General features: G+C 51.0%; 1 protein-coding gene across 1 annotated transcript in view; it reads right to left on the reverse strand.

Moving 5' to 3' along the window:
- pcnx1 (pecanex 1) overlaps positions 1–12,387 on the reverse strand; it is a 56,414-nt gene that overhangs the window by 26,449 nt on the left and 17,578 nt on the right. Inside the window, exons 8-13 of the mRNA XM_056296485.1 lie at positions 12,049–12,232; positions 4,686–4,779; positions 3,617–3,674; positions 2,782–3,002; positions 511–664; positions 225–257 (exon numbers count right to left, since the gene is read on the reverse strand). Of these exons, the coding sequence (XP_056152460.1) occupies positions 225–257; positions 511–664; positions 2,782–3,002; positions 3,617–3,674; positions 4,686–4,779; positions 12,049–12,232 (744 nt within the window). The remainder of the gene's footprint in view (positions 1–224; positions 258–510; positions 665–2,781; positions 3,003–3,616; positions 3,675–4,685; positions 4,780–12,048; positions 12,233–12,387) is intronic.

The following is a 12,387-nucleotide window of genomic DNA, read 5'->3' on the forward strand; positions in this document are numbered from 1 at the left end:
TCACGGAAATGTCTCTGACCCTTGCCCTCCTCACTACGGGGAATGTTGCTGATCTAGGAAGAGAATCCCGCTCTCTTCCTCGGGGCATCCAGCTCGACACTCAAGACATTACGGAAACTGGACACGTAGACGGCTCATCGCTGACTCGGTGAAATACCGGGACGATGTGATGACGGAGACCAATAGAAAAAGGTAGACACGTTTTAGTATGGATAAACACTTACATGTCGAGGAGACGAGGAGTCTGGCTGGACGCTCTGACAGAGAGGAACACACAGTAGATGTGAATTTTCAGCCAATGCCGAACATCCTAAAGTGTTTAAACAGACCGCCGCTACAAAGAGCTACTATTACAGTCAAATCTATGGAGCAGAGGTCCCACCAAGATGTACTTTCAGTTAAAAATGACTAAAACATTTTGAAAAAAGGGAAAGAAAAAACATTTTTAAGAACGGTTTTACTTCTGGTATCAGTTCAGGTGCACGCTCGTGGCCAGCGGGGGGCGCTCACCTTAAGTAAGGAGTACTGGCAGCTCGCGATGACCAGGCAGAACTGAAAGACCCAGATGTCCGTGAAGAAGCCGTTGACCAGCAGCACCGAACCTAGGAAGGCCACCAGGACGGCGAGCACGATCGCCAGCACGTTCTCCACGACCTCGCGGTTCCTGCGGCGTAGCGGGCAGAGTTAGCCAGCGACGCTCAGCGGACACCTCCACACCGACCATTTATACGTTAAAATATTCAACCGGTCTCTGCTCCGCCCCCCTCTGCCGATCCGGGGAGGGCTGCAGACTCCCACATGCCTCCTCCCATACATGTGGAGTCACCAGCCGCCTCTTTTCACCTGACAGTGAGGAGTTTCACCAGGGGGGTGTAGCGCGTGGGAGGATCACGCTACCCCCCCCCTCTCTGAACAGGCACCCCGACCGACCAGAGGAGGCGCTAGTGCGGCGACCAGGACACACACCCACATCCGGCTTCCCACCCGCAGACACGGCCAATTGTGTCGGCAGGGACGCCCGACTAAGACGGGGATTTGAACCGGCGATCCCCGTGTTGGTAGGCAACGGAATAGACCGCTACGCCACCCGGACGCCCCCTGTTCATGTCACTGGTAACTTTACTCAAGCAGGTCTCTCTGCAAGGCAGGTGTCTGTCAGTTTGTGTATGAGAGATGTTACATGTTTTGTTCATGTGTATATCCAAATACAGAACAACACTGGATGAAATCAGTCAGTGAGAGCTTGAAGCACAGAGACAGAGACAGAGACAGAGAGAGAGACAGAGACAGACACAGACAGAGAGAGAGACAGAGAGCCAGAGACAGAGAGACAGAGAGAGAGACAGAGACACAGACAGAGAGAGAGACAGAGACAGAGAGAGAGACAGAGACAGAAACAGAGAGAGAGACAGAGAGAGAGACAGAGACAGAGACACAGACAGAGAGAGAGACAGAGACACAGACAGAGAGAGAGACAGAGACAGAGAGAGAGCCAGAGACAGAGACAGAGAGAGAGACAGAGAGAGAGACAGAGAGAGAGACAGAGACAGAGACAGAGAGAGAGACAGAGACAGAAACAGAGAGAGAGACAGAGAGAGAGAGAGACAGAGACAGAGACAGAGAGAGAGACAGAGAGAGAGACAGAGACACAGACAGAGACAGAGAGAGAGACAGAGACAGAAACAGAGAGAGAGACAGAGAGAGAGACAGAGACAGAGACACAGACAGAGAGAGAGACAGAGAGAGAGACAGAGAGAGAGACAGAGAGAGAGACAGAGACAGAGACACAGACAGAGAGAGAGACAGAGAGAGAGACAGAGAGAGAGACAGAGACAGAGAGAGAGCCAGAGACAGAGAGAGAGACAGAGAGAGAGACAGAGAGAGAGACAGAGACAGAGAGAGAGACAGAGACAGAAACAGAGAGAGAGACAGAGACAGAGACAGAGAGAGAGACAGAGAGAGAGACAGAGACACAGACAGAGACAGAGAGAGAGACAGAGACAGAAACAGAGAGAGAGACAGAGACAGAGACACAGACAGAGACACAGACAGAGAGAGAGACAGAGAGAGAGACAGAGAGAGAGACAGAGAGAGAGACAGAGACAGAGAGAGAGCCAGAGACAGAGACACAGACAGAGAGAGAGACAGAGAGAGAGACAGAGAGAGAGCCAGAGAGAGACAGAGACAGAAATGATAGATGCATATAGAAGAACAGAGAGAGACAGAGACCCAGACAGAGACAGAGAGAGAGACAGAGACAGAGAGAGAGACAGAGACAGAGAGAGAGACAGAGACAGAGAGAGAGACACAGACAGAGACAGAGAGACAGAGAGAGACAGAGACAGAAATGATAGATGCATATAGAAGAACAGAGAGAGACAGAGACCCAGACAGAGACAGAGAGAGAGACACAGACAGAGAGAGAGACAGAGACAGAGACAGAGAGAGAGACACAGACAGAGAGAGAGACAGAGACAGAGAGAGAGAGAGACAGAAATGATAGATGCATATAGAAGAACAGAGAGAGCATTAATAGACTGATAGAGAGATAAGTTGGTTGGTGAAGTGTTTGTGTGGAAGCGGGTGAGTTTATAAATGGTGGCGTGCTCGATGTGGTTTTGCCTCAGAATAGCAAGTTAGCCGGTGACGGCTCGTGACGAAGCGACAGCCGAAGTCTGTGAAATAAATGAGGAAGCCGTCCGTAACTCTCTGACTGACAGACAACACGGACAGACAGACCTGAGCGTAGGACAGATCGACGAGACAGGCGCACTATCCTACCTGTCAAACAGCGCCAGCAGGGTGAGCCTGTCAAAGTGCAGGCTGACCCACAGGTAGGGTAGCAGCCAAAAGCGGTAGTAGGACCGGGCCTTGCCCACGGCTACTGTGGCGGCTGAGCGGTCCTCCTGGCCCGACGCGCCGTCCGGAAGCTCCGGGCTCAGGTCCCCGTCCTGCTGTTCCAGCAGCTCTGGGTCCATTGTTAGTAAGCGGTTCAGGCGGATCTGAGGGAGGGAGAGCTGACCCAGGGTCATTGCTTGATAGACCTGAGGTGGTACCAGATCCTCAGTCACCACGTCGTGTCATGGAATTACGCTACCTGAGATGTTCAGACTGGCCCGTTTACTGTTGAACGCCCTCTGAGGGCGTGTTCTGTTTCTAGTCTTGTTCGGGTCCGAGTCCCCAAAGAAGAGTCTGAGTCAAGTTCCCGTCGCCTGAGTCCGAGTCCGAGTCTTCAAGGTTGAGTTCGAGGGTACGCACGTGAATCCGCATGTAGGTGGATCACACGTGCCTACCCTTGCAGGAAACTGAATAATGTTATGTATCAGAGTCCGAGTCCTGGACTCGAGTACTACAACACTGCATTTGTTCTGATGCTGATTTGAAGTCTCGGGGGATAAACAAGTGCATATAAACGCTACATCCATCTCAATTCTGATATACACTGACATGTGCAAGCAAGCACTTTCACACCGCCCACAGCTACGGCGTCTCTCTGTCTGTCAGTCTCACACACACACACACACAGACACACACACACACACACACAGACACACACACAGACACACACACAGACACACACACACTGCGAATAGCAGCTGAGTGGGCAGATACTCACCAGGTCATGAGGGCAGAAGCGAACTGAGGTAGAGCTGGAGAGGTGGGAGTCGGTGTCCCTGCAGGGCATCATGGGAAAAAAAAATGAAACCACCGCTGATTAGAAAGCGTCCCCCCGTGCTCTTGGCATCCAAACAAGATTCATGACACGACAACAGCAAACAAAGTAACAGCATCAGCTTAGGGCACGACTACAAGGAGGTGCTACTTCTTAATTGGTTATGAAATGAAAAGTTTGCAGGCGGACTTTTCACTAGGTTGCCTTTTATCCCAATTATCTGCATCATAATTCTCTTTTAAAAACAGGCGTGGACAAAAGTACATTTACTCGAGTACTGTACTTAAGTACATTTTTTGAGTATCTGTACTCGAGTACTAATTTTTTCTGAAAACATCACTTTTACTCTGTAAATAACTGCTCCTTTCGGTGGGCAACAGAATAGACTGCTACGCCACCCGGATGCATTGGAGTATGACAAGGGGTATCTATACTTTTTTTTGTTGTTGTAATTTTTCCCCATTTTTTCGCCCCAATTGTATCCGGCCAATTACCCCCACTCTTCCGAGCCGTCCCGGTCGCTGCTCCACCCCCCTCTGCCGATCCGGGGAGGGCTGCAGACTACCACGTGCCTCCTCCCGTACATGTGGAGTCGCCAGCCGCTTCTTTTCACCTGACAGTGCGGAGTTTCACCAGGGGGGTGTAGCATGTGGGAGGATCACGCTATTCCCCCCAGTCCCCCCTCCCCCCTGAACATACACCCCGACCGACCAGAGGAGGCACTAGTGCAGCAACCAGGACACACATACCCACATCCGGCTTCCCACCCACAGACACGGCCAATTGTGCCTGTAGGGATGCCCGACCGAGCCGGAGGTAACACGGGGATTCGAACTGCCGATCCTCGGACGCCCTGAGTAGCTGTACTCCGACTCGAGTAACGGAGTTGTGTACTTTGTCCACCTCTGGTGTTTCACCGCCTGCCATTCAGTGAAGTCGGGTTTCAGGTACACAGACACGTTACTTTTTCTGCGGGGGTACATCCGAGGGTCGTTCCTACTGTGACACTGACCACATGTTATTGGAGGCTCGTCTGGTTGCAGGTTCGAAGTTGACCAGGGACATGTCACAGCCAGCCGCCTCGTACAAGGAGGGAGTGAGCTTCCCTGCAAACCCGGGCAGAGACAACACACAGGGTCAGTCTTCTCGCAGCACCGGCGGAGTCACAAGCACACACCGCGTTGACGCACACACGGTAACCGAGTTACCGTCCCCGTGTCAAACCAGATTAAGCCACATGTCTGCGCAGCACAGCGACGGAAAGCCTTTGCTAATATTCCTGTTCTCGTAATGCGTAATGTCGTTACCGGATGAATGCGCATCCTCCTCCGGAGGCTACGAAGCACCTAAGAGACCTTGTCAGTCATCAACCGCAGTCCGGTTGCTCCCGCCGCCCTTCCACTTCTGAAGTATAGCTAAGCGCATAGCGGCTGCTTTTCACTGACGGCTACGCATCATAATTCAAATATAACTCACGTTACGGTAAGCGCGTTTCTGCTCTCGTGAGACGTTTGAGGGAAGGGGCTGATCTAAAGCACGCTCAAATAACGCCTTGAAAGTGTGACCGGGTTTTGCATTCCCTTTAACCGAAGCGTCGACGATCACGACGTGACCTCGGATGCTCAGGTGTCGACTCGGTCTGCATCCCAGTCACGGTGCTCTCACGCAGTGGATACTAAACGTCTACACACCCCCTGTTAAAATGGCAGATTTGTGATGGAAAACAAAAAAACAAACCCGAGATAGATCAGGTCAGAACTTTGTCCACCTTTAATGTGAAATTGCAACGTATAAAATTCAAGCGAGAACAAATCGAAACCTTTCAGGGAAAAACACAAATACAGAACTTACAATAACCCGGTTGCACGAGTGTGCACACCTCTAATCCAATACTTTGTCATAAAGCGCCTTTGGATTTCATCACAGCACTCGGTCTTCTGGGGTGGGAGTCTATCAGCTTGGCAATATTTTCCCAGTCTTCCTTGCAAAAACGTTGTGGCTCCGTCAAATTGCGAGGTCGTCTCCTGTACAGGGCCCTCTTCAGGTCACCCCACAGAGTTTCTACTGGATTCAGGTCTGGGCCCTTTCCAAAACGTTGATCTTCTCTTGGTGAAGCCATTCCTTTGTTGATTTGGACGTAGGCTTCGGGTCGTTGTGCTGAAAGGTGAAGTTCCTCTTCAGCTTTCTAGCAGACGCCTGAAGGTTTCGCCCCATAATCCACTGGTATTTGTAGTTACTCATGATTCCCTCCACCTTGAAGCCCCACAGCCTGATGCTGCCTCCACCATGCTTCACCATGGGTGTGGTGCTCTTTTGGCGATGTGCTGTGTTGCCTTTTGGAATTATGGCCAAAAAGTTCAGCCTTGGTCTCATCAAGACCATAACACATTTTTCCACATGGTTTGGGGAGACTGGATGAATCTTTTTGCAAAATTTAGCCAGGACTGGATGTCTTGTCTTGCCACCCTACCCCATAGCCCAGACATACGTACACTACAGGAGACAGTTGTCGCATGTAGGGAGCAACCAGTACTCGCCAGAAATGTCTGCAGCTCCTTTAATGTTGCTGTAAGCCTCTTGGCAGCCTCCCTGACCAGTTTTCTCCCTGTCTTCTCATCAATTTTGGAGGGACGTCCCGGTCATGGTAGTTCCCCCTCCCCCCCCTTTTTTCGCCCAAATTGTATCCGGCCAGTTACCCCACTCTTCCGAGCCGTCCCGGCCGCTGCTCCACCCCCTCTGCCGATCCGGAGAGGGCTGCAGACTACCACATGTCTCCTCTGATACACGTGGGGTCGCCAGCCGCTTCTTTTCACCTGACAGTGAGGAGTTTCACCAGGGGGGCGTAGCGAGTGGGAGGACCACGCTGTTCCCCCCAGTTCCCCTACCCCCTGAACAGGTGCCCTGACCGATCAGGGGAGGCGCTAGTGCAGCGACCAGGACACATAGCCACCAAGCCGGGGGTAACACGGGGAATCGAACCGGCGAGCCTCCTGTTGGTAGGCAACAGAATAGACCGCCACGCCACCCAGACGCCCCCAGTATTGCAGTATGACCAGGCGTATCTATAATTTTTGTTCTTGTATTTTTTTCTCCCCATTTGTATCCGGCCAATTATCATTCACAGGCCCAATCCCAATGTCCCCCCTAAAGCCTAAAGCCTAAGCTCTGAAGTCTCGCAGACTTAACTGACGTCACTCGGTAAGTGGTGGAGAGGCTGCAAGGGCTCCAAGTGGTATAAATAGAAACAGGACAGTACTTTGCAACATACCAGTACGTTATCTTGACGACAGCAAAACATGTTTTGTACTACTGTGGGTTTGGGACTGGTTATTTTCTTCACAGCCAAGACACTTGAGTTAAGGGACCGCCTGTCTGATGTGAACAGCCTCCAGGCTCTCGCCTCACATCCACTTACTCGTTTTTGTCAGACAGCATCATTAAGCAAAAACGAAAATGGCTGATGGATAAACGACGTGTGTAATACAGCATACGCTCTGATGTCATGTGTTTCTCTATGTACCACGTTAAATCCTTGTTAACGTCCTGTTTCTTTGTGATTTAGGCATACCAGCACACCCAGTATGCCAGGCTGAACACCCCCGTGTCCTTCCACGCTCGTTTGTTTACCATTTTTTCAACGCTTCTGGGCTTCCCCTGGTAACCCCGTGTTTAACGTCACAACCCTACGAACGGTTGGTAATTCTCGCACACAAAGTCTGCAGGAATGTGGACTTGCAGGGCTCAAAACGTCTGCGAGAGAGCCCTCGTGCATGCGAGGATCTGACAGCGGAACAGCCCTAAGCCCTCACGGACTTAGCGGGAGCGCGCCTAAAATGGCGTTGCGACACATTAAACACGGGGTTACTAGGGGGAAGCCCAGGAGGGTTAAAAAACAGAAAAAGAAACTGTAAACAAACATGCATGGAAGGGCACATGAGCGTTCAGCCTGCCGTACTGGGTGTGCCGGTATGCCTACATTTACAAAGAACCCTGGCAAGGGTTTAAGATGGTACACAAGAAACACGTGAAATCAGAGGAACGCAAACATATTTACACACTTAAGTTTACTCATCAACCGTTTCTTCTCGTTTTTGCTCAACGACGCTGTTTTGACAAACACAAGTAAATCGATTATTTGACAATGACCTCTCGTCCACTCTGTAAGACGAGAGTCTGCGAGACGTTCGAGTCGGGCAGTCAGTCCCTTACGTGTCTCGGTCGTGAAGTAAGTGAAAACTGTAAAACAAAAAGTCCCGAACCCACAACGGTACGAAACGTGTTTTGGCATCCTCAAGGTAACGTGCTGTGTCACAAAGTACTGTCCCATCCCTGTTCAGGCCATTTCGAACCCTTGCAGCCTCTCACACCCAGGCACTTACCGGGTGGCGTCAGTTAAGTCTGTGAGGGTTCAGGGCTTAGGATTTGGGGGGTGGGGGTGGGGGTGGCGGTGCGAATTCATGTTTGCAGCGGCGGCCCCATCAGCACCGGTGTTGGAAGATGGTGGCGCAAACTCAGGTTTGCGGTGGCCTCACCCAGTGCCGTCCATGTGGTGTCTTTGTCCACGTCTGCGTCTAGGTTTGTTTTGCCTTCGTTTGATGACTGGGACGGCTGGCGCTGGATTGGCTGGGAGAGCCTGGTGGGCCCAGGGACCACGGCCCTGCTGGAGCTGCACCCGAGGAGGAAACACCTACGGCGGTCCGACAGGACATGGAAGCGGAGCAGGCTAAGCTAACGGCTAGCCCATGCAGACCGGCAGTTCCTACAGTCATCCTGGCTGGCGTTCGCTCTCTGGACAGTGGAATTGTTGGACCGTGTTGCGCCGAGTGGACTGTGTTGTTGACTGTTTGTGCTTTTTGTTTTGTTTTGTTCTCTCTGCTTTCGGTGGTTCTGTTTTTGGGAATCTGGGATGTGTGTTGTTGTCTTTTGGGTCGAACTGCTGTGGGCTGGGGGAAAGAAACGACAATTGATTGTTCCTGATTGTTGATGACGTTGGGATTGGGCCTGTGACCGTTGTAGTGGGCTAACTTCCGTACAAACTGACTTGTGGCAAGTTGCACCCCCTCCCCCACAGACTCACTAGGCGGGTTTCCATTGCAGTTTTTGCACAAAATAGAAGTTGACAGAACACCTGTGAATGGTCTGTGTTTCCACTGAGTGAGGTTGTGCGATGAAGCCGGGTTTTCTCCTGCAGTCGTCTCCAAGGCCTGGTAAGTGTTGGCACAGTGACTTCGACTGCATGCACCGCAGCAGCAATGGCAGTTTCTAATCGAAGGCGACGAGGGCGGCCACCTGTCAGCGGTTCATGGGGGGTCGGTGTCCACAAGGATGTTTTAGAGGTCCCCTGAATCCAAAACCTCAGAGCGACCCGCTTAACATTTGTTGCAATGCAGTAGGACCCCTGGTGGCGCCTGCGTATCGTGCCCGAGAGAGCCAGTTCAATCCGAGAGCCGTCGCTCTTTATAAGGTGCCACGCCGCGTCCAACGGCCCATTAGTCCCAAACCCCAGTAGTCCAGAAAAATGTCCCACTGGACCGAAAGCCCATTCATCCTGAGAACAAATGGCCGTTGCTCCGAAGGCCCATTGTTCTGAAGAGACACACTCTCTGCGGTGAATCATCGATCTGAACTGGCCCAGAGATAAATACAAGGAAGTTGACATTTCTGGTGAAGCAGAGACGACAATCGCACAACTGCTTTGAACACTACACCGCCTACTCACGTGAATTAGCAGGAAATGATAGCTTCCCGTTTGCACGTCAAACTAGCCTAAGATATTAAGGGCGAAAGACTCATGGGAGAGTGTGTATTTTCAGAGCAACAAGCTTTTTTTTTGGGATAGCGGGCCGTCGGACAAATAGGCTTTCGGTCCAGCGGGACATTTTTTGGACTGTTGGGGTTTTGGAACAATGGGCAGCCCCCCTTTAGGTGTGGCTACCCTGATTTCCATCCATTATCCAAACCGCTTATCCTGCTCTCAGGGGCGCGGGGATGCTGGAGCCTATCCCAGCAGTCATTGGGCGGCAGGCGGGGAGACACCCTGGACAGGCCGCCGGTCCATCACAGGGCCACCACACACACACACACACACATTCACACTTAAGTTCAATTTAGTACAGTCGAGTCACCTGACCTACATGTCTTTGGGCGGAAACCGGAGCCCCCGGAGGAAACCCACGCAGACACGGGGAGAACACGCAAACTCCACACAGAGGACGACCCGGGACGACCCCCAAGGTTGGACTACCCCGTTCACTGTCCCATTGATGCGTGTTGTCACCATGACAACTAACAGCAATCGCCATTTTCTTTTGACCTACTCCAATGACCGAGGCAAACAGTTCAATGTCCGTTCTGCTCTCGTTTGATTTGATGTGCAGATTTATTTATTTACCTACCCCCCTACCCCCCTTTCTCCCCAGTTGCATCCGGCCAATTACCCCACCTTTCCGAGCCGTCCCGGTCGCTGCTCCGCCCCCTCTGCCGATCCGGGGAGGGCTGCAGACTACCACATGCCTCCCCCGATATATGTGGAGTCATCAGCCGCTTCTTTTCACCTGACAGTGAGGAGTTTCACCAGGGGGAAGAAGCGCGTGGGAGGATCACGCTATTCCCCCCGAACAAGCGCCCTGACCAACCAGAGGAGGCGCTAGTGCAGCGACCAGGACACACACCCACACATCCGGCTTCTCACCCGCAGACACGGCCAATTGTGTCTGTAGGGACGCCCGACCAAGCCGGAGGCAACACGGGGGGATTCGAACCGGCGATCCCCCAGTTGGTAGGCAATGGAATAGACCGCTATGGACGCCTTCACTTCACCTTGATAGGTTACAATTTCACATTGAGGGTAGAACCTTTTCTGACATGATTTATCTTGGGTTCTTTTTTCTTTAACATCACAAAAAATCTGCCATTTTAACACTTTAACAGGGTGTGCAGACTTTTTTACATCCGCTGTGCTACACATGTACACATCGCAGGTGCGTCTCCAGGTAAAGCAGAGGGATTTAATGTGCTGTGTGTAATAATTCTGCTTTCTTAATCCTAACAAGACTGGCAAATGTCAGCAGAGGTCGCTGAACGGTACCGACTGAACAACGTAAACGCAACATGGCTCCAGGCAGAGGTTTTCACCTGCTCTCGGCTAACCTGTCTAAGGTGCTATTGTATACATGTAACTATTGTATACATCTAACTATTGTATACATGTAACTATTATATACATGTAACTATTGTATACATGTAACTATTGTATACATGTAACTATTATATACATGTAACTATTATATACATGTAACTATTGTATACATCTAACTATTGTATACATGTAACTATTATATACATGTAACTATTATATACATGTAACTATTGTATACATGTAACAATTATATACATGTAACTATTGTATACATGTAACTATTATATACATGTAACTATTATATACATGTAACTATTATATACATGTAACTATTGTATACATGTAACTATTATATACATGTAACTATTGTATACATGTAACTATTATATACATGTAACTATTGTATACATGTAACTATTGTATACATCTAACTATTGTATACATCTAACTATTGTATACATGTAACTATTGTATACATGTCAATGCAGCTAAATCACAAGCAGCTTCGGGCAAACATCAACCTCGTGAAATCACAACGGCACATTGGTACCCCTGCAGCCGGCCTCCTCTCATCACGGCCAATCGCTGCCGGCTGGCGGCACCGTAAGCAGAGGGTTGTAATCCATTTACCACGGGTTCAATCGAAGGGAGCAAAAGGATGCTCGACAAGCCAAAGACGACACCATTTACATACAAACACCCCATTCCTGAACATCTTGCGGACATGCGTGTTCACCTTATAGGCGGAAATCTACGGCACGCCGTCGCCGGGGCGAGAAGAGGGAACTTGCCACGGCGTGACAGAATATCAACACGCCAGTTCACACGAGATCAAGTATTGGCAACAGACTGCGCGGCAGGGAAAGATAAATGGAGCGTGGATAAGTGCACGGATCTATGGCGGATAGCAACAGGTCGCCGCCGACCGTGAATAACTGCACGCCGCTATTGCGGATGGCAGTAGACTGCAGCAGTCGTAGCTGTAACCGCCTCAGTCTAACCCATATCCAGTCCAAACCAACAGAGACATAGCGGTGACTGCCATTTATCCGGCTTAAAAAAAAAAAACCCCAAGTAAAGTCAAGCCAAAATAGGAGTCATATGATTTGGAGCCATTCACAACAGTCACATGCACAGACTCTCCAGCCGGCAGCCAAACAACAAGTCCCCCCCCCCCCCCCGCTCACCCCACACTTTCTGCCGCTAACAGCCCCAGTCTCCCTTCATGCCTCCCTACCGAAGTCGTCCTGCAGGCTGGAAGCACCAACCGTCGACGCCTTGTCCTGAGAACCTTCCAGGTGCGCACTTCCATTCCTGGCCAGCAGGGAGGCACTAGCGCTCAGCACAGTCACTTGAGACGGGGTTCTGGACGGCTGACTTTTCGCCTGGGATGTGGAGGGTTGGGAGGCCTGGCTGAGAGCCTCCTGAAGACTGTTGGGAGGGAGGGAGGGAGGGAGGGAGGGGGGGGGAATAGAGAGAGAGAGAGATGAGGGTTGGGGGGGAGAAGGTGGGGTCGGGGAAAAGAGGCGGGGGTTGGTACACATCACTGTCACAGTAGGGTCGAGGGAGCGGTACA

Source organism: Lampris incognitus, chromosome 16, assembly GCF_029633865.1.
Source record: "Lampris incognitus isolate fLamInc1 chromosome 16, fLamInc1.hap2, whole genome shotgun sequence".
Taxonomy (NCBI): domain Eukaryota; kingdom Metazoa; phylum Chordata; class Actinopteri; order Lampriformes; family Lampridae; genus Lampris; species Lampris incognitus.